General features: G+C 41.9%; 1 protein-coding gene across 2 annotated transcripts in view; it reads left to right on the top strand.

Annotated features, from left to right (window-relative positions):
• Positions 1-23,213, top strand: part of HIRA (histone cell cycle regulator) — a 107,461-nt gene that overhangs the window by 40,165 nt on the left and 44,083 nt on the right. Inside the window, exons 6-14 of one of the 2 annotated variants that reach the window (XM_075898288.1) lie at positions 1,248-1,343; positions 2,150-2,310; positions 5,723-5,890; positions 6,580-6,693; positions 8,108-8,178; positions 18,046-18,151; positions 18,760-18,987; positions 19,726-19,811; positions 21,460-21,654. In XM_075898288.1, coding sequence (XP_075754403.1) covers positions 1,248-1,343; positions 2,150-2,310; positions 5,723-5,890; positions 6,580-6,693; positions 8,108-8,178; positions 18,046-18,151; positions 18,760-18,987; positions 19,726-19,811; positions 21,460-21,654 — 1,225 coding nt within the window. The remainder of the gene's footprint in view (positions 1-1,247; positions 1,344-2,149; positions 2,311-5,722; positions 5,891-6,579; positions 6,694-8,107; positions 8,179-18,045; positions 18,152-18,759; positions 18,988-19,725; positions 19,812-21,459; positions 21,655-23,213) is intronic. The other variant, XM_075898289.1, reaches the window with a different exon arrangement.

Genomic DNA, 23,213 nt, shown 5'->3' with positions numbered 1-23,213 from the left:
CCTTGTGAGGTAGGGAAGTACTCTAATTTCCATTTTTTTAATAGATGGGGAAGTGAGGCAGAGGCTATGTGAGTTGCCCAGTATCACTCAGGAAGTCTGTGGTGAGGTAGGGACTGGAACTCAGATCTCCTAAATCCTGGGCTAGTACCCGGACCACTAGACTATCTTTCCTGTCTGCATAAGAGCTTGGAAGTAGAAGCAGATAGACTTACAAGTAATGAAAGTATGTAATTAGTTGCCCTAAGATTTTATAGCATGGGGAGCACAAGCTGTCACATAGAGTTCTTGACAACTAGTTCTGTGCCTTAACAATAGAACCATTCTTCTTCCCATTCAGTATATTATGATCAATTTTGAAACAATAAAGATACAATTTAGTCTTTTACTTAACTAAACGATTGGGAGGCTTGAAATGAAATTGTGTGTGTGTGTGTGTGGAGATATTAGTGTTTCTAGGGTTAACAGCCTTTAGTGTCCTTGTGGAAATGCTGGCAGCCCAGCTGGGATATATTAACAGTATGTGAAAGATTCTCAGTATCCATGACACACAGCCTGGGTTGCAACCTGTCACAGTTTCTCAGATGGCAGTAAAGCTGCTTCTAAATCTCTTTCCTTTTGGGTCCCATATTAAAGTGACACAGAAATTAGAAGATACTGGAAAAATAGAATTTCAATAAAAAGAAAATCATTAGAATGGGAAATCTTATTATAGCTGAATTTATAATCTGATTCTATATTTACTGCTTTTGTCAAAAGCAAAATAAAAATGTATTAATTGCTAGATAATAACAGAGCTATATATAACTTGATTGTGTTTATTTATATGATCCGTCTACTAGTTACAAATAAGACTTGAACAAAGAATGCCTTGAGGGGAATGGAACAATGGAAATATGATTTGCAGGTGAAATAGCTTATGGTTTTTATTAACCATCCTGTAATTCAATATTAAATGTGGAAATAATGTAAATGGTTTAATATGATAAGGGAATATTAGTCTGTGACTTAGTGCAGCTCTTTCTGAGTGTGTCTCAATCAAAGGAAAGCTTTCTTTTTACTCCCTTTATTCATTTGCTTTATGTGGACCATAGTTTTACTTTGAATCTCAAATTAGATCATGTACATATAACATGTACAGTAAGATCATATCTGAAATAGGGGCTGCACTAGTTGCTTAAATCTACTTAGTCACTGATTTGTAGCTCCAGTGCAATATGTCTTATCGATAGAGGATCTTTTTTTAATAGATGTCATGGATGTTGCATGGTCTCCTCATGATGCCTGGTTGGCCTCCTGCAGTGTGGATAATACCGTTGTCATTTGGAATGCTGTCAAATTTCCAGGTAGGAACTCTCTTCATTCAGCTATTCATATACAAATATAATTCTCAGTGACAAAAATTGACTTTTGGAGCAGGCGTCCTGTCTTTACTGTAGTGATTAATACCTAGTAATCTGTTTAGTCATTGTCACAGACTTTGAAAATGAGAAATGGATCACAACACTACAATAAAGAGCTGTAATCTTCAGATTGTGCTGTTGATTTTGCATAAAACTCACCAGGGCTTGCCAAGCGATGGTGAGCCCTGCTCACCAGCCGTGCGCTGCTGCGCATGCGCTACCACGCACTGCGCATGTGCTGACTGCGCTGCGCAGCCGTGCTGGGCTAAAATCTACTCGCCACAGGCAAGTAGATTATGTTAATTGTCAAGCCCTGAACATCACAATTACTTTAATTACCTCTTTTTGGTTTGCTTTTAAAGTATATTTTTCAAATCCTGAAAAAGTTCTAGGAACTCCTTATTTTCCTATTTTCTGCTTTAGTACTTGTTCCGCATCTGCTACTAGGGATGTAAAATCCCATTTAATTGGTTAACTAGTTAAATGCAGCCTTTAACTAGTTAACTGATTAAAGGTGTGACAGCCTAGGGGGCTGGGCTGCAGTGGCCTCCCCTGCTGCAGGCAGGGGCTGCTTCAGCCCCACATTGGTTAACTGGAAACCATAAACCAGTTAACCTTTCATATTCTAGAAGCTACCATCTTTGGTAGCCTGTTGAAGCTTCACTTTTAAATGGGTAGATGAGTTACTGGCAATCATAAGACTACAAGGGGCTTCAAGAGGTGTTCTATTAATTTTTTGCTGTCCACAGAAATTCTTGCTACTCTGAAGGGACACTCTGGTCTGGTGAAGGGGTTGACCTGGGATCCTGTTGGGAAATATATAGCCTCTCAGGCTGATGACCGAAGCTTGAAGGTGTGGCGGACCATGGACTGGCAGTTAGAAACCAGCATCACAAAACCATTTGATGAGGTATCTGTCATGTGTTAATGAATGCATATGAAACAAATGAAAAAAGTCACAATATTTCTGATTTTCAAAGCCACGCACAAACATTAACTAGTTAAGCCAGTCTGACATTCTTGCAGTGCGGTTTGTGCCTGGTCTTATCTCACTTGAAGAGTTCCCAACTGTGCAAGCAGAGCTGGTGCTAGGCACAAGCAGACTGAGTAATTCCTTAGGATTCTAAACAGCTCAAAGGGCACTCACTCACTTTTTATTTTGTGATGTGTGTGTGTGTGTGGGCAAAAATATTCCTGATTAGGGCCCACAAGGTGCGAATATGTCCTATGTGTAAAAGTTAGCTCTCTGCTTCCTCTGTAACCTTCTGTCCAGAAAGGGAACTTCTGCTATTTGGGAACATAAAATAACTGAGTACAGATCATATGATCTTATCTTTGTGAATAGCCCATCTTTACCCATATAATTGCTTCTTCCTTCTTTTACCCTTTAAACAGGCACATTATGCCATAGCTTCCCTCCAGATGTAAGGGCTGTGTAGAGCTGCCAGTGGAGCACATCAATCCTGCTCCCATTTGCTAGGAGGTATCCTTCCCTCTGGAAGCTTAGAAGCTTACCTAAACCAATGTATTTGCTACATAACTTTGAAGAGGAATATTTGCATCTTACCACCACTAAGGCTAAGTCTACACTGCCACTTTACTATGCTGCAACTTTCTGGCTCAGGGTCTCAGTGCTGTTAGTTACTCCTCTGATGGAGGTCATTTATATAGAACACTGGAAGAGCTCTCTCCCAACACTTGTGCCATGGCCACACTTTCACTTTACAGCTGCATTTTAATTTTAGAAGTATAGACAAAGCCTAAGGGTTTTTATCATATAGCTGCCATGGGCAGGGGTCAGCAACCTTTTCAAACCAAAGAGCTAAACTACATCAAAATTCTGAATATGTGGTCAACAAAGAGCCATACAAGAATGCCCATTTGCATTACTGAAAATATACAACTTAATATTATTGATAATTGACATAATGATTAATAATAGTATAAATGAAACCTTGTGCTGACAGACTTTATTTAATAGGATTTCTGCTGCTGCATCTTTTTGTGCATTTATTTGAAGTTTACATCATAACTGGTCAAATCCAGCTTCATGCACACATTCAGGCTGTCTTCTGTCAGTCTTATGACGGGGGTTGGAGATGTGGGGGTGAAGGAATCTGGATGGGATGTATGAGGGGCTCACGGCAGGGGATTTGAGTGTATGATGGGCTCAGAACACAAGGCTGAAGTGTGTGGGGGTGCAGGAATATTATGGCAGGGGACTGTGGATGTGAGGGTGCAGGAGTCTGGGTTGGGGTATATAAGGGGCTCAGGCGGGGGGTTCGGGTGTATGATGGGCTCAGAGCACGAGGTTAAGGTGTGGGGGGGTGCAGAAATGTTATGGGAGGGGACCGGGGATGTGGGAGTGCAGGAGAATGTGGGTGTATGAGAGGCTCAAGATGTGTGGTTGTCTCTAGACAATTAAGAGAAAGTAAACAATAGGCGGGGATGCTACTTCCCAGGCTTTTAATGCACTGATGCCTTTTTTTGTTATAATTTGAATAGGGTTCACATGCAAAATACTGTTTTAGCAAATATTTTTGAATATTAATCACAGGCATGCTAAGTTTATCTATTGGCCTGTGAGTAGCATCCAAATGTAGTGTACTGATTTTTGACTAGACTTGCGTATCTGCTGTAAAAACATGACAGTGAGTAATTGTGGGATTTTTGTCCTTCCTCTCCTTTTTCTTTTCACTGCACCTAAATCTGTATTGTTCAGTTGTATAAACAACAAGAGGTCCAGCACCTTATAGACAGACAGATTTATTGGATCATCAGCTTTCGTGGGAAAAGACCAACTTTGTCAGATGTATTGTCAGATGCCCATGAAAGCTGATGCTCCAATAAATCTGTTAGTCTGTAAGATCCCACAGGACTTCTCGTTGTTTATGCAGATTCAGACTAAGACGGCTACCCCTCTGATATTATTTAAGCGGTTACTTTACTTTGACTAGGAATGTAGTCAAACCTCTCTGGGGCAGATGTAGGTGCTAATGAGTAGAATGTTTTGAAGTAACTTTGTGAGGATGTGGCTAGCAGTGTTCTTCAGAGTCATTCATTTTTGTTCAGCCATTTAGAAACTGTGAGATAGTGTGTTTGCAAATTTGGGTTTGATAATTTGCAATTCATATGTTGGAGGGATGGCACTAATTAGGATGGTGAATATTTGGTGTACATTATAGGGATGTTAGCAATTAGTTGACTATCCAATAAGCAAATACGTATTGGATAGTCGAGTAGCCACTCAACTAGGTGCTTCCCCCGTCCCTTGCTGCTTCTATCAGAGAGAGGCAGCAAGGGGGGCAGAAGCAGGAGGCAGTGCAGGGAGGGACCGGTAAAGTCGGTTCCCTCCAGCACAGTCTCTGTGTGAGACAGGGGAGGTAGAGGCACAGCAGGAAAAGAGTGCAAGTGAGGACTGCTTCAGTCCCTGCTGGCGCCAGTTCCCAGTGCCAGCACTTCTGCTTTTGAAATGTACAAGACGCAGCAGCTCTTACTACATTTAAAATGCAGAGCAGCAGCATGGCTGGCCCTGGAGCCGACTCCTGGAGCTCCCTCCGCTTTGGCTCTGCACAGCTGCTTATCGACTATACAATTGCCCAGATAATTGCATCTTAACATCCTTAGTACAGTATAGGAAGGTCAATGAGGAGTTGGCTAGATAATTAGCCAATAAGCCTTTGCTTATCGGTTAATCTTGTCGACTACTCGCATTCCCCCTCTTGGTGCCTCTGTATCAGGGGCAGGAGCCAGTGGAGGGCGGTGGGGAGAGGACAAGAGGCAGCAGTGAGAGGCAGCTGGGAGCTCCCAAGGAGTGGGGCCGAGAGCACACTGGCTGCCGGCTCCACCCTAGGGACTATCAAATAGTTATGTAACCACAAAGATTTCATGTGATTACACAATTATTCAGCAACCTGATATCTAATATCCTTAGTACACTATTCTATAGAATTCTGCATTCTTGCAAGTAATAAAGAAAGGTATGTTTAGGTGTTTTTTCATTTCAAAAATTGTCCTTGAGAGCCTCTTTTCAGTCTCCCCAGATTTTGACAATAACCAAACACTTCTATTTACTCTCTAGTAACTTGGTTACAGCCTGAGAACTCTGATTGGACCGATCAGATAGGGATGAAGCACTGAGAATTTAGTGTACTGAAATATTACTGCTGAAATTCTGTTATACTCATGAAAGAAACAAGAAATCACTCATTCATTTTGTAAAATCTTACTTTTCTTTTTCTAAATCTTCAAAAGTTGTCATAAATGCACTCTTAACCAATCAATTTAGATCTCTTTAAAGCTATTATCTGTTTTTTTCTCAGTGTGGAGGCACAACACATGTTTTGCGTCTGAGCTGGTCACCTGATGGACACTATCTGGTTTCTGCTCATGCCATGAATAATTCTGGACCTACTGCTCAGATCATTGAACGTGATGGATGGAAAACCAACATGGATTTTGTAGGGCACCGCAAGGCAGTGACAGTGGTGGTTAGTAAATTTCCAGAGCCTCCTTAAAATATTTCTAAAAATTAATATGCTTTCTTGATATTGTATGGGCAGTAGAGGGAAGCATCTATTATAGGTAGATATAAATATGACAAAAAGTTAATATTTTATATATGGATGTTTAAAAATGTCAGTTTAAGATAAGTGTAGACTTTTACCTGTACAACTTTTTTGTTAGTGGAAAAAATGAGAAAGAAGGGAGGGGGCAGGGTATAGAAGGAATGGATAATAAGGTACTCCTAGGTCACTGTTCAATCCGGCCTGATGCAGGAATCACCAAAAGTAAAGTTTCTTCAGCAGTTTGTTTGAAATCAGTCTGGATCCAAACAGACTGATGTTCACATCACAAAAAAATGCCAATAAAACTAATACAGTTTGGTATACTTGTTGGTGCACTTGTCAGAGATGCCAAAGATTGAATTGACTGTGGAGACAAAAATTCTGTGATCCATAAACAATGTCCTTGTATAGTGTTAAGGCTAAGACACATTGAGTAGGCAGGGTTAAGAAACCTACATTGCTTTTCTGTGTTCAGAAGCTATGATGGGGACTTTGTTTGAAAGAGATATTAGCCTGGTATCCTTTGTAAGGATTAAATTAATTTAACTCCCTTTCCCAATCTTCTAAAAATATTTATTTTAATTATTTGGGTGGGATTTTTTGCCTTTTAGAAATTTAATCCAAAAATCTTCAAAAAGAAACAAAAGAATGGGAGCTCCACCAAGTCAAGCTGTCCCTACTGCTGCTGTGCTGTTGGCAGTAAGGATCGATCTCTGTCTGTCTGGGTAAGTTTTCTTTGTTGTATTTTTTGGCTGATGTTATCATCTGGACAAGTTTGGGTGTTTTGCACAGAGATCAGGTGTACAGAATTAGGATCTTCCATTTAGATACAGTTTTTATTGGTCACTCTGCCTGTCAGAGGACCGTAGAGAAACTCTGGAATTGAAGAAGTTTGTTTTTATTGTTAATTACTTTAGAAATAAGCACTGAAACATTTAAAACTATACAAAAAATTGATTATGTCCTTAGCCACAGTTTCTAGTATATGCAGGTAAATCTCCCATTGATTTTTGCAATTTTGAAATTTAAAGTGATTTATTCTACATCAAGTTTGATGGACTGAGGTCTCTGTTGATGTTTGGGCTAGAGTAGGGTAGGCAGTACAGTATCCCAGAAGAAACTAGGTTCTGGATGCTATCTAGGGTATCATTCTCTCTGTGAAACTAATTTAGGGAAGTAAACGGCCCAGAGAATCCACTTCTAATGCCTGATTGTACATGAGGGACTAGGAGAGTCATACACTGCTGTTGTCAAAGAAGAAGAGCTCAGAAGGGGGGTATTCTGTTAGCCATGTCTGGGAAAAGGAATTGACTTGTTCTAACAAACCTAACCCAAAGCCACTCACTTAATCACAGGCTCTGACTTCTTGTAAAAGAACCAGTTCCTTTCTCCTGTCCTATATTCAGCATAGCCAACCAGGGAATCTGGCATTCTATGAGGTACTCTGCATAATCCAAGGAACACAGCACAGCCTAGCTGTTGTTATATTGACTGGTCGTCTGCCTGCTTTGTCCTGGCCTCTGTCTCCAGCTCTTCCTTTCAGCCAACAAATAGAAACAGAATAGAGAGAATGTTTTTTTTTAATCTTCAAACATCTGGTTTGATTTTTATCGTAAAGCCTAAAGTAAAATTATATCTTCAAATTGTGGCCAAGAGCTAAAATGGTTATTCCTTCACTTGAATGCAAGATTGACTGGTTTGGAAGCTGTAACAGAACAGAGATGCAGCTTAAACAAAGTTTATGGCTTCACAATGAGGGATATATTCCAGAACATGCAAGTTGCTGCCTGCACTGTTGCCTTTCTGAGCAGCCTAAGTGTGATATTTATTCGTCAGTCACTTAAGGGTATAACACTAAACCTTTCTTTCGCTATATAGAGAGAGTTATTTTAGTCAGAAACTTCTGTTTTAAAAAGTGGGGCTTGAGTGTGTCATAACTTTTCAGGAAATTAGTTGTGCTCTACAGAGAAATGCCTAACACCAGGTACACTCCAAACCTTACACCATTAAGCAGGCAGATAACATTCCTGCTCAGGAGATGAGATTTGGTAAACATTATTAGATTTTGGAAGAGCATGAGATTATGTGGTTGTGCATAATAATTCTAAATTTCAGTCTCCTTTATTTTTCCATTTTAAGCTCACATGTCTGAAGAGACCTTTAGTTGTCATCCATGAACTGTTTGACAAGTCCATCATGGACATCTCATGGTAAGATGGCTTTCTCTTTTGTTCTGTGGAAGTTTTTATTCTAGTGTAGTGCAACACTGATCACATTTTGAGCATAATTTGAGCACCACATCTGTGCAACCGAACATTTTTGAAGTTGCAGCAATATCTTTGATAACTCCCTCAGGTTATTCCTTGTGCCAAATAGCCCTTTGGTGTCTATAGAAGAGATGAAAATATACCACATAAAAATTTAAATAATTTTCTTATGTTTTGTGTGTGTGTGTGTCTATGCTGGAGAAGGATAGTGTCTTTGTAACTAAAGGATATAATAATAATAATGTGTTATCAGCAAAAGAGATCTGTAGAATAAGTTCAGCTTGTTAGAATTTCCTTTTTGAGAAAGCGCCTACTATTTTATACAATTTAGCGAGCCTTGTGGATTTTACACATCTTTAACTGTACACAATTATTCATTTACACTGAGGCAAGCAAGAAGATTCCAGTATGTCATCTCAGTCCCTCTTTTCCCCTCCCCAAAAAACCCACAATTGCTCCCATCTCCAAAAATGTTTCCCTTTTTTTTTAAACATAAAGTTCTAAAAGTGTCTACACTTGCTAATGTGTCTGGCCTGCCTGGTAATTTCTCATTCAGAAAATTAAACATTGCTGCTCTTTTATTTAATAATTTAGTTATATCAAAGGTGTTGCTGTGCTATGTAAGAAGGCATACATTCCTTTATGGCCAAATATAGGAGAAGGGTCATGTTAAAAGAACTTCAAATCATGTGGCCAGTGTTAAACAGAGAATTATGAAATTATGAAGTGCTTGCTATAACACTACACTGCAATCACACCATAGAATTTAAGCAACCTTCTCAGCACCTGTGTTTTTCCAGATGGCATGTGGCCTAGCGTGTCTTCTCCAAAGTCCTGCATTGTTTGGGACATCATGTTTTTCAGCTAACTTCCTCCTTAAATCCCACTTACTTGTCCTGTAGTCAGAAACCTGCAGTGACTACTGCATGAGCATTGACTCCTCTTTTTTCTCCAATGGTAGTACAGGCACTACAGAGCAGGACAGTCTATAGAATGTTTTGCTGTATGGTGGCAAAGCACTGGGGAGGAGAACACACTTAGCCCCCAACATAGTGCTGCCAGAGGTTATGTCTTGGGAATGACCTGTTTTCACCAGTTCTGTTCTGTATTCTGCAATAATTCATCCTGTCCACCGTGGGCTGCTGTGGTGCTCTAGCTGAGGTAGAGAGACATGCTGTCCTGCCCCCTATTAGACCTGAGCCAGCAGCTAGCTGTCTGAGAGAGGTGAAGGTGGCTGTAGCCACAAGTTGACCAGCCCTGGCAGGTGCAGGCAGGCAGAGGGGTGTGTGTGGTGGTGGTGGTGGTGGTGATCTGAAGGGCTTAGAAGGGACAGGAGTGAAATAGAGGAGGCTACCCCAGGTTCCTTCACTCAGGTCTCCTCCAGCTTTGGACAACACTACAAGTCTCTAAGCTGCCAATGCACTCCAACTCAGCCCACTGCTTTGATCTTCTCCACCTTTTCTCTCCCCCTTCTTCCAACATCTTCCCCAGATGTTTTTGCCCATCATGCCAATACCTTCCAATCCTCCTTCACCCCAGCTCTCTTCTCTCCTTAACAAACCTCCTTTTTGCTTCTGTCTCCCTCCTGTACTCTAATGGCTACCAGCTCTCCTCAGTCATATTTGTCTCCCCTGCTGAGGCCCAGGAAGCATGTAGGAAAAGGAAGAAGTAGCTTGATTCTAAAGCAAAGGTGTGAGGAACAGATGGGGTCAGGGATATACTGGAGGCAGCAGGCTGAGATTATAGCGGAAGGGCGGGGGAATGGGATGGGGCAGATGCAGAGGGGAGGCAGATGGATATATTGGGGGCAGGGATAGAAGTGGTATATGCTGGAAGACCACGTTCGGACAGGGAGAAATGGTGAAGAGCAGGAGAATCAGGATCTGGTAACCATTAGATGGCATTCCTCCCAGAATCTGGAATTGAACCCAGACAAGTGTTGAGCTACAGAAATCCTTCTGCCAGCAGTATCTGTAGAACCCACTGGAAAAATGTACATCATTCTTCTCTTGTGACTGGCTGCTACAGAGAATAAGAGATTCTTCTACTAAAACTACCTCGGTAGCTCAAGCGGTCAAGGTCTGTGCTGTGAATCCAGAGGTTCAACCCTGTTGATAACCCATGTGGGGATCAGTATGTTTCCATGTGACCTGGGTGGATTTGATTTAAATCAAATTGATTAATATCATTAGTCAGGAAGACTGAATTTAACCATGGTTTTCTACATAGAAGTGCATTCTTTTTGGATATCATAACCTTAATACATATTCTAGATATAGGTTTCATTTTTAGAATGTACACACTATTCATTTGTAAACCGTAATTATTTTGAAAACTTTTCAGATTAGTTTTATGACTGTATGACAAAATAAATGATTATTTGGATATTTCATTTACCAAAGGCAATTGAAGCAGATAGCTCATGTACCAATTACTTCATAAGTATCTCCAATTCAACAGACAAAAAAAAAAATGAAATCCTCCACATAATTATTAAACAAAAATTAAATTGTCAGCTAGGTCAACGTGATAAACTTAAATATTGTGTTCTATTCATTGAACTTTTTGAAATTTTGCACTTTTAGAGAGAGGTAAGGAATTGTCTCTGTGTACACAAATTTGCAGAGGGATAATAAGGTTGAGGGCTGTTATTTCTTACTTCTGTCTGTCTCTATCTAAAAATGTTCTTGCTTTAGCTCTGAAGACACAAATTCATAGTATGAGAACTGCAAAACTAAGCATCTCTGATGCTCCAATATATCTATTTGTCTATAAGGTGCCATAGGACTTCTCGTTGTTAAGGATGAATTAAGATTGTGCAGGCCACCTTAATACCATCACTTAGCTACTTCTGATAGAAATGTAGCCGTGTTAGTCTGCTGTAGCTGAAGCAAAATGCAGGACTATGTAGCACTTTAAAGACTAACAAGATGGTTTATTAGATGATGAGCTTTCATGGGCCAGACCCACTTCCTCAGATCAAATAGTGGAAGAAAATAGTCACAGCTATATATACCAAAGGATACAATTTAAAAAAAATGAACACATATGAAAAGGACAAATCACATTTCAGAACAGAAGGAGGATGCGGGGGAGGGGGGAAGGTGAATGCCAGTGAGTTAATGATATTAGTGGTGGGGAAGGGTAGATGTCTGTGAGTTAATAGTATTAGAGGTGATAATTGGGGAAGCTATCTTTGTAATGGGTAAGATAGCTGGAGTCTTTAAGTCCCTTGCGGAGAGTGTCGCACCATTAACCTCAGCCTGGACCATTCCACATGAGAGATCCATTTCCTGGACACCACAGAACAAATCAAAAATGGAAAATTAGACACCACCCTCTACAGAAAACCCACTGACTCATACAGTTACCTACATGCTTCCAGCTCCCATCCAGCACACACCATACGATCCATCATCTATAGCCAAGCCCTTCGATACAACCGCATCTGCTCTAATCCCACAGACAGAGACCAGAAACTTCAGGAACTCTACCAAGCATTTATAAACCTCAACTACCCACCCGGAGAAATAAAAAAGGAAATTGAAAGAGCCAAACAAATACCTAGAAACCATCTACTACAAGACAGACCCAAGAAAACCAACAATAGAACACCACGTGTCATCACCTACAGCTCCCAACATAAAACTGTCCAACACATTATCAATAGATTACAACCTATACTGGAACAGGACACTAAACTCCAAGAAGCTCTGGGAGACAGACCCATAGTCTCCTATAGACAACCACCTAACCTCAAGATGATTCTTACCAACAACCACAGGACATACCACACTAATACCAACCCTGGTACTTTCCCTTGCAACAAACCCTGCTGCCAGCTTTGTCCACATATTCACTCTGCTGACACCATTATTGGACCTAACCAAGTGAGTTATAAGATCAAGAATACATATTCCTGCGCCTCCAGAAATATAATCTATGCTATCATGTGCCGGAAGTGTCCGTCTGCTATGTACATTGGACAAACGTCTCAGACACTTTGCCAAAGAATCAATGCCCACAAAACAGACATTAGACAGGATCACAAAGAAAAAACAGTTGCTTGTCATTTCAACCAGAAAGGACACTGTCTCAATGACCTGCTAACCTGCATCCTATTTCAGAAGACATTCAAATCTGCACTTGAAAGGGAATCCTCTGAACTGGTAGTGAGTAGGGTTGCCAAGTGTCTGGTTTTGAACAGTACAGTCCAGTATTTGAGCTTTCTGTTCGAGAAACAAATTGAGAAAATACTGGACATATAAATGTCCAATATTTTCTAATTAAGTAAGTTTTATCATGAGTATCAGTACGTAGTTGCGTACTGCCTAACTGGTAGACACGCTTGTACTGCGTGAGCATGTCTACCAGCCAGGCAGTACTCAGCTATGTAGTAGAGGAAGGGGAGGGAGTGGGACTGGGGTGGGATGGAATCCCTAGGGCGGGACTCACTTGTGCACCCTGCTGGGACCTTGTGTGAGATGGACAGTACTCTAGGATCTTCGTGTACCCAGGCCAGCCCCGCTGCCCCCGAAGCCCTCCCGGCCTGCCCTGCTTCCCACTGGCTGGTTCTCGCCCCTCCCCCTCATCTCCCCCAGCCAGCCCTGCTCCCCGCCGGCTGGTTCCCCCCAGCCAGCCCGCTCCTCCCAACCCCCTCTTGGCCAGACCCGCTCTCCTGGCTGGACGCCCCCTACCCCCAATCTGAGATCAAGTGTGTCCAGTATTTTTTCAAACCATCTGGTAACCGTAGTAGTGAGCAGGGGGTGCAGCCCCTAGTTTTGTGTGTGTGTGTGTGTGTACAGTAAACTTCCGATAATCCGGCACCTTTAGGACCCAGGGGGTGCCGGATTATCAGATATGCTGGACTATCGGAAGGGGGGGCTATGAGGGGCCTGGGGTGGCATTCCCCCCATCCCACCCCACCCCACCCCAGACCCCTCATAGCCCCCCCTTCCGATAGTCCAGCTCTGCCCCAGGCGTCCCTGTTTCAGCCGCTGCTGAAACTGACTAGCAGTGGCTGAATCGGGGACACCTGGGGCAGAGCAGCTGGGGTGCTGCTGGGTTGGTCCTGCAGCGCTGCTCCTTGGTGCTACTGGACCAACCCGGCAGCACCCCAGCTGCTCTGCCCCAGGTGTCCCCAAGTCAGCCGCTGCTGATACTGATCAGCGGCTAACTCCAGGAAGCCCAAGGCAGAGCTGCTCTGCCCCGGGCTTCCCTGGAGTCAGCCGCTGGTCAGTTTCAACAGCAGCTGACTCAGGACGCCTGGGACAGAGCAGCTGGGGCGCTGCCGGGTTGGTCCCCGCAGCGCCGCACCTTGGGGCTGCGGGACCAACCCGGCATCACCCCAGCTGCTCTGTCCCAGCTGTCCCCAATTCAGCTGCTGCTGAAACTGACCAGGGGCTAATTCCAGGAAGCCGGGGCAGAGCAGCTCTGTCTCGGGCTTCCTGGAGTCAGCCGCTGGTCAGTTTCAGCTACGGCTGAATTGGGGACAGCTGGGGTGCTGCCGGGTTGGTCCCGCAGCCCTGAGGGGCAGCGCTATGGGACCTTCCCGGCAGCACTCCTGCTGCTCTGTCCCCGGCTTCCGCGATTCAGCTGCTGGTCAGTTTTAGCAGCGGCTGAATTGGGGAAGCCGCGGGCAGAGCAGCTCCAATGGGCTGGCTGCCCGGAGCACTTCCAGGTTCCTGATGGTGCTGGACCATCGGAGTTTTACTGTGTGTGTGTGTGTGTGTGTGTGTGTGTGTGTGTGTGTGTGTGTGTGTGTGTGTGTGTGTGTGAAAGTTAAGGCTTATGTGCTAAATGGTATAAATGCATGAAAGCGTGCCCTGCGTTCTTAGTGCTGTAATATAGAAGCTTTGTGTGTTTCAAAGCCTATTCAAAGAAAAGCCAATCTCATCTGTAAGTTAGACCTTTTAGTAGTATAAAGTAGGGCTGTCAAATGATTACAAATTTATTCTTATTAATTGCATAATTAAAAAACTAATTGTGACTAAAAATGTAGATTAAAATTAATCATTAAAATGAGTTACATGATTAAATGGTAATAAAAATACCATTTATTTAATTACATTTGGATCTTTTCTACATTTTTAAACTATATTGATTTAAATTATAAGACAATGTAAGTTGTACAGTGCTCTGTTTATATTTATATTTGTTTATAATAGAGATGTTGAAATGCATGTATTCAGATAAACTTGTAACTGCTCAAAAATTCAGTTGTTGTACATTTACATGGGGCGGGAGAGGCAGCTCCCTGTTTGTACAAGTTTCCACAAAGTGTGTCTGAGGCAGCAGCATGGCAAGGGAAGGGAGGAAGAAGCATGGAAGGGGGTGGCTGCTCTGCAGGAGTGGGTCCCTGTGGGGAGCAAGCCTAAAAGCTGGCTTCTTGTGAGCATCAGCTCTTGCGTGGGCCCCCTGGCCTCCCGAGGCAGCAGTATATGGGAGAGTGGGGGCAAGGTGAGGCCTGCATGTTCCCATGAAGTTTAATCGATGAGCTCAGGCTCATTTGTTAACCGTTTATACGGGTACACTATCACATTCCTACTTTAGAAATATTTACACTGGTAAAACAAATAGGATTTTTCAGTTCCCCCATGACAAGTACTGTAGTGCAGTCTCTTTATCTGAAAATTGAACCAAATGTAGAATTATGTACTAAACCCCCTGCATTCAAAAATAAGACAATGTAAAACTTTAGCGCCTACAAGTCTACTCAGTCCTATTTCTTGTTCAGCCAATTGCTCAGAAAAACAAGTTAGCAGGAGATAATGCTGCCTGCTTCTTGGTTACAATGTCACCTGAAAGTGAGAAAAGGCTTTCACATGGCACAGTTGTAGCCAGGGCTGCAAGATATTTATGTGCCAGATGTGCTGACTATTCATGTGTCCTTTCATGCTTCAGCCACCATGCCAGAGGACATACATCTATGCTGATGATGGGTCCTGTTCGATAAAGATCCAAAGCAGTTCAGATGAATGTATATTTATTTCCCATATCTGACTCTGATGCTGCTAACAGAAGGTTGATTTTCTTTATGGTGGTTCAGTTCTGTAGTTTCTGCATTGCAGTGTTGCTCTCTGAAAACATCTGAAATTATGCTCCACATCTTGTGTGTCTCACATTTTGGACAGTGCTTCAGATTCTTAAATCTTGAGTTGTGTACACTCTGGTCTAAATCAGACTGACTTGGATCAAAGAAATATGAAACTGCACATAATGCCAGAAATGTCTGGGCTTTATTGGTTTTAGAGTTGTAAATTTGTACCTGTCACTCTAAATATCTGAGCACCATTATATTTTGTCTAGCGAGGAGTACGGCAGAAAGGGATCTAGGGGTTATAGTGGACCACAAGCTGAATATGAGTCAGCAGTGTGATGATGTTGCAAAAAAAGCAAACATGATTCTGGGATGCATTAACAGCTGAGTTGTGAGCAAATCATGAGAAGTCATTCTTCTGCTCTCCGCTGTGCTGGTTAGGCCTCAGTTGGAGTATTGTGTCCAGTTTTGGGCACCGCATTTCAAGAAAGATGTGGAGAAATTGGAGAGGGTCCAGAGAAGAGCAACAAGAATGATTAAAGGTCTAGAGAACATGACCTATGAAGGAAGGCTGAAAATATTGGGTTTTTTTAGTTTAGAAAAGAGAAGATTGAGGGGGGACATGATAGCAGTTTTCAGGTATCTAAAAGGGTGTCATAAGGAGGAGGTAGAAAACTTGTTCATCTTGGCCTCTGAGGATAGAACAAGAAGCAATGGGCTTAAACTGCAGCAAGGGAGGTTTAGGTTGGATGTTAGGAAAAAGTTCCTAACTGTCAGGGTGGTCAAATACTGGAAAAAATTGCCCAGGGAGGTTGTGAAATCCCCATTTCTGGAGATACTTAAGAGTAGTATCCCTGATAAATGTCTATCAGGGATGGTCTAGACAGTATTTGGTCCTGCCATGAGGGCAGCGGACCAGACTCGAGGTCCCTTCCAGTCCTATGATTCTATGATTTTCAGTGCTCTTTTCCAAAAAGGGAGATAAGACATTGGTCTGTATTATTTTATTGTGGAAGCACCTAAGAACCCCAGTTACGCACCCCAGTTTTCTAGGTGCTGTACAAAAAGAGACATTGTCAATGTCTAATGATGGATCCTTGAATATGGCTTTACTGAGGCCTTCCTGATGTTCATCTAGCATTGTATCTTCAGATAGACTGTCTCCAACATCAGTGGATATCTCCGTGATTTATCTAAATCTAAATTTTTGTCTGTCGAATTCAGACTAGGAGGCTAGGACTTACTAAGAGAAACCTGATCACTTTTCATTTGGGATTTTGGGTTATCTAAGTATTGTCTGGGACAATTTGAGAGTGTATGGCCCTGTAGATCCTATTGTAAAGACAAAGAACCCTTTGTTTGTGTCTAAAGCGGCCTTGACATGTTTTTAAAAAAATGTTTGTAATTGGGCTGACTCTGTGGGACTTGTCATCAATGCTCTGCATGCCTTCTTTAATTTCATCTGTGATACAGCCTCTGCAAATTTCCGTTACCTGTTAGAGAGAAAGCTGCATTTAGGAGCTAATGGTCAAGGCCTCTCCTAGCAAATAACCCCTTAGTCTGTGAATAATGAACCACATTTGAAAGGTCATTGCCTTATAAGGGCCAGGAGGGCTTTTTAAAACAAAGCTTATTTTACAGATATTGTGGAGACCACCAGAAAAATGCTGGTATGACACATATGCTATCTACTAGAGGAACCAGGTTTCTATGTGCAAGATACTGAAGAGAAAAACAAAAACCTCTGGCCTAAACCAGAGACTGTTGGGTTGGTTCCAGCCTGTCTGGCTTTCTTATTGCTGACATTCCACAGTGGATGGAATCGCAATGGAGCAGGGATGACTAGCCATCATTCAGCTTATATATCTTTTTCCCCATTCTCTCTGAATGTCTTTTTTAGGTAGATTGTAAGCTCTTAGGGTTGCCAGGTGTCCAGTCTTGGTCTGGTATCTGTGGTCTCTGTTTGGTGCTTTTTTTTTTTTTCTCTTTTTCACTCAACCAATTTTTTCCCCACAATGTTCGGTATTTTTTGTGAAAGTATCTGGCATTCCTATAAGCTCTTTGGGTAGTGACTGTCTCCCACTCTGTTTGCTTTACATAGTGGGTCCCATTCTTTATTGCATCCTAGATACTACCATACCATTGTGATTCTCAGGGCTTAAAAAGGGAAGCTTTTTAGTTATGTGCTGAAATATGCTTGTAGCCCAATTAGTTGGCATATTTTTAGCATATACTTTCTGGATTTGCTTTTTTGTTTTGTGATTCACCTTTAGTTTTCTCCTTAGTCTTGCTTTTTCCATTCTGATCATTAATATGGGTGAGCACTGTGGTCAAAAACACATGCACAGAATCCTACAAATATCTGCTTTATATCCATGTGTGTCTATATTCATGCATATGGATGGAGATATCTGCTGCTCATTTTTGTAGCTTTGGATACAGAATTTATATCTGGAACACTGCAAATTAGCAGATAACTGCTTTAAATTTGCAGGTATCCATGGCTTATTTTTATTGATACAGATGCGGATGCAGATACATGAATGAGTAGAGCCATATGCGGATACAAAATCTGTATGTGGTCACTGGTTATCAAACATAGTCTCTTGACTATCCCACGTTGTCTCACTTTTTTGATTAGTTCAGTAATAGCTGGGTGTAAAAGCCTATGCTGACTATTTATTTTACAGTAAAGTATGCATAGATTAAATAAACTCAGCAAACTTTTTAAAATTAATGAATTGAAAACGAAGCTTTTTACTGTCTATCAGGACCTTAAACGGACTTGGGATCTTGGTGTGTTCCATGGACGGATCAGTGGCTTTTTTGGATTTTTCCCAGGATGAACTTGGAGATCCACTTAGTGAGGAGGAGAAGGTACTATGAGATCTCAGGATAAATGTGATCATCCATTTTTATTAAAATAATTTGCTCAGAACTGTTCATAGAATTTTTTAGTTGCCTGATTTTCATATTAAAGGAAAATGTGATCTTGTCTCCTTTCCAAACCAGGAAGATTTTTTGTAGTATCCATCAAGTTCAGAAACAATTTGCGGTATTAAGTATTCTTTCCAGGGTAGAAATTATCTTGGCAAATACCCATTTGCTTACATTGCATTATACATTTGAAACATTTGGCCTAAGTAGTAAGTACTGATTTCCTGATTTCAAAATTATGGTTTAAAATTACTCTTCTGAGCTTATATGCAAGTCTTTTTAACATGCTTTTCTATCAGCAAGAATGGATTTTCCCCCTTAGCACTGCTATCAGCGGAACTTTTGCCACCCCAGTTAAGTTAGTTAATGAGTTAGATGTTATCTGAAAAAATATAACAAGAAGGAAAATAACTGTGAATGATGTGTAAATAGTACTAAACGTACTTCTATTAATACAAATAGATATACATAATTCTTTATAGTTCAATCACTGATGTGTTGCTTGCAGTTGTAATCAGGTTTTGTTTTTAAATTTTTAACATCTGTAGAGCAACATTCACCAGTCCACTTATGGTAAAAGCTTAGCGATAATGAGTGAGGCTCAGTTGTCCACTACCATTATTGAGAATCCAGAGATGCTGAAGTATCAACAGAGACAGCAACAGCAGCAGATGGAGCAGAAGAATGCAGCAATACAGGATGCAGCAGGGACTATAACAACAGCTCCCAAAGTGGCAAGCATGGTTAATGGTGAGAGTTTGGAGGACATTAGAAAGGTAGGCCTTTTGACTGTTGATTTTATAGAATCTACTACAAATTTGATAAATATCTAATATATAATTAGGGAAACAAAATGGGCCAGATAGTATCTTTTAGGCAAGCTTTTGAACTTTCACAAACTCTTCTTCAGGTCAGGAAAAGGTGCACAGTGTCACAACTAAATACAAGGTGAAGCAAATTATTTAGCATATGGAGTTAATATGGTGAAAGTGACTATTCACAGTGAAGTGGCCATTTATGAGCTTTGCAGTCTTGAGACAAAGAAAGGTTGATGGTTTGTCTTTTGAAGGTGTTGTGCAGGTTTCTTTTGAGGTTGACAACTGAGGCCCGATATGAAGCCTGGTTTTGTGAAAAGTATTCTGTCTTGTATTTAGCTGAGATTTGTTGTTTGATCCTCTCAGTATCCGCCATAACACAATCACAGTTCTGGGCTCCATTGCATTAGGAGCTGTACAAATTCTTATTAAAAGACAATTTTTGCTCCAAAGAGGTTATGTCTGAAAAATCCAGTTTGTGCTGACATGAAGGGAGATTGAATGAGAGAAGACTGTGTAAATATTTGGGGCCTCGGGTTTAGAAACACAGCTGTGACTGAAAAAAACAACAACTTCCCTGCAATAATGTATAATTATTGATGAGCGTTTTTCATTTCATCGCACCTAACAGTTGACAATCCTGTGTCAACTGGAAAAAAGCATTCATATTAACATTATTTTCTCTCCTTCCCCGAAAAGAATCTTTTAAAGAAACAAGTTGAAACACGAACTGCAGATGGCCGAAGGCGGATCACACCTCTCTGTATAGCTCAGCTGGACACTGGGTATGCTTTGAAGTGTTTTACTTACGTTCCTTGACTTTTTCATTTATTTCTTCCAGTTCACACTACAGCTTTGGGTCCAAGAGAAGTGAAAATCATTTCAAATTAAATATGCAGACATTTAGATGAGAAGAATGTAATAATCTGCCTTGGAATTTGGCTTATATGTGATTTCTAACATTTCTTCCAGCATGCTTCTAGTGCTGTGGTATCTTGAATGACTGAGTGGTTCCATTCTTGGTTTCCTTTGTTGTCCAAAAAAAACTTTTTTCCTTTTCTAGGAATATACTGTGTATTGAATCCTTTAGTGCTTTAGATTATCTGGATTCATTTTCTCAGAATGAGCAGCTTTAACTGTTATTTTTGGAAGAGGGAAGGGTGATGGAAAAAAAGATCCCAAGATCAGAGCCAAGCATGAAAAATAAACTACTTTTGCCAAGGAGCTTGTTGATATACTTCTGACATCTGAAGCAATTTAAAGCATGTGTTTATATTCTGAGTAATCATTCTAGTCATTATTTGAACTAAGGATGTTAAAATGCAGTTAATTGACTACTCTACTAGTGGATGGAATTTCTGACAACTAGTCAATAGGTACTTCCGCATTCCTCCTGTGAAATGTATGAGAGACTCTGCTGGGGCTCTTGTACATTTCAAAGGAGGAATGCGGAACTCCGGGTACAGCCCGGAGCCAGTGGGAAGTCCCGCTGAATACGGGCTGCACACAGCATGCCTGCTTTAAAATGCACAAGGGTCCCCAGTGGGGGTTCTTGTGCATTTCAAAGCAATGGAGCTCAGGGTCAGTAGGGAACTCACAGTCCCCCACTGACCTTGGGCTCCATGCTTCCACCAGGAGCCCGGGGTCAGCTGGGGAGTCCCAAGCTGACCCCAGGTTCCGCACAGCACTTCCTCGGAACCCAGGGTCAGCTGGGGACATGCTGTGGGGAGCCCGGGGTCAATTGAGAGTCCCCAGCTGACCCTGGGCTCCACAGCTGTCCCTATGAATCGCGCAGAAGCGGCATTTTAAAGGGGCAGCCTTCCGCACAGTTGATCTGCCTGGAATAGTTACTTTGAAGGCATGGCTTTTTTCTCATCAAAAGGTCATCTTGTCTTACTTCCAACACTGGGAGTTCAGGCGGGGAAGAGCACAACTGCTGCTGCTATGCCGCTCTAGGCCTCCCTGGAAATCCCTGAGGCTGCTCCTTCGAGGGATGGTCTGTAATAGGTGGGGGAGAGAGCAGTGTGGTGGCAGCAATGAGTAGGGTTTGGGGGATGAGAATGGACAGCGCCCCTCATCTCTTGGGCCAGATTATGCAAATACTTCAGCCAAGAGTGACCATGGGCTAGTAGTTTGAGTTCCTGGTATAAAAACTTTAACTTACAACAATGTTTTCACCAAAAATGAGGGAGCTCTCTTCGTTCTTCAGCTGTACACAAGCAAACATCACTCCAAAATTATGTGTATTCCTTCTGTCTCATTAATTATCAGAGGTAGATTGCAAAGCACCATGTTGGCCTGCATTGCAGTAGAAATGAGAAAAATATGTGGAAAAAATATGCACATCCAATGACATTAAAATTAAATTTTAATGTATTCTTTAAAAACTCCTTTAAAAATTATATATATTTGTTTTTAATCTTTTTGGCATAGGGATTTTTCAACAGCATTCTTCAATAGTATTCCGATATCTGGGTCTCTGGCTGGCTCAATGATGTCTTCTCAAAGTAATCAGCAACTGATGTCATTTGATTCCAATGCAACTAATTCCCTCAGCACTTCAAAGCCTTCTCTAGAACCACTCGCAGCCAGTGTGAAACCTATAGATGACACAACCAATAAAGATGGGTCAGTATTTGCAAGAAATTTCATTTCTTTAATCTAGGTGACTTGGCCTTCATAATTCTTTAAATAAGTAATTAAAGTGGTTTTCCTACCAGAAAATATTGAGATTCTAGTATTGTTCTGCAATACTTCAGGAATGTATTAATATTCCGTTCTGCTTCAAGAGGTCCCCATGGATGCTTCATGGTGGGGGTCTCGGTGCCGTCTTAGCACCTGGATCGGAGAGATATTGAGGCAATTTCTGCGGGAGCCGTGCATGCGCAGCACCAACTGGCGCATGTATGCCAGTAGGCACCACATATGCGCAGCCCATATCCTCCAGTTCCTTTTCAACCACCATCTGCCAGAGATGAAGCTCCACAGTTCCCTGTTTTTTTCAACAATTCTAAAATAGTTTAGATAGATTCTTAGTTAGTTCTTGTTATTATTGGAGCTATCTACTTAGTTGTTAGTAGTTTTAAAAAAAACTTTACATCATGCTGGATTCTCCAGGCTTTAAATGCTGTGCCTTCTACAGAGAGGAAATTCCTATTTCTTCTTTGAGAGATGTCCCTGGGGGTGCTCCACATCAGGTGTAGAGCGTCCCAGTGCCTCGGGATGGAGTTTTGCTAGCAGTGCCTCAGCTGGGGCCGTGCATGCACAGTGCGCAATGCGTGCAAACTCCCTGACTAGCTATGCGCATGCACGGCCCCCTCTTCCCTCCAGTTCCTTTCTATCATCCCCGGCTGCAGATGGAATGCAGCAGTGCTCTTCTCTCCTCAGCACACTTAGTTGTTAAAGTAGTTAGTTTTTAGTTAGTTACTAGGTTTTGGTTAAGTCTTTCACTGTTTTCTTGTTATTTAGATTAGATTAGTACTAGTTTTAAAAAAAAAAACAGCGCACGGTTTGAACCGCCACTTCAGCATACAAGCCAGTATGAACTCTCCTTGCTTCAAATGCTGTGCACTCTGCAGCAGCGCAGTGTCTGCGTCTGATGTGCATGACTCCTGCCTCAAATGTCTGGAGAGATTGTCCCCACTGTGTCAAAATGAGACCCAGGTCTCACAGAGAGAAGGAACTTATATTGAAAATGCTTCATAATGACAACGACAAAAGACATGCTTCTGACCCAGGCTCTGGGCACAGCTTAATACCTAACAGAAATAACTCTAAGCACTCTATAAAAAAAAAAAAGGGCAAGCTCATTACCTCAGCAACCCACCAAGAGGCATTCTGAGGTAAAAAAAAAGTCAGACCACTCAGATAAGAACCTTCTGAGCGCATTTGACCAGCCAGGTACTTCAGGCGAACAACGTAATAAGCCAGAAAGCGCTTCAAACGCTGCCTCTGATAGAGGCAACAGGCTGTTCCATGCTGGCCTCAGAAACCCCAGTAATGCTGACCATTATGGCAACTCCACCAGTACCTCAGCCTTTCACGATGGCACCTAGGGAAGGGATAGAGCACTCAGTCAATACTGCCTTTCCTCTCAACTATTAGTGGCAATAGCTCTCCCTCTCAGCTCTGCAGTAAAATCGGGGTCTTCTGAGCTAGCGCAGCCCCCCACATCACAAAATCCCTGA

This window comes from Pelodiscus sinensis, chromosome 15, assembly GCF_049634645.1.
Source record: "Pelodiscus sinensis isolate JC-2024 chromosome 15, ASM4963464v1, whole genome shotgun sequence".
Classification (NCBI taxonomy): domain Eukaryota; kingdom Metazoa; phylum Chordata; order Testudines; family Trionychidae; genus Pelodiscus; species Pelodiscus sinensis.
Note: the sequence above shows the minus strand (reverse complement) of the source record. Positions and strands in the feature narration are given on the sequence as shown.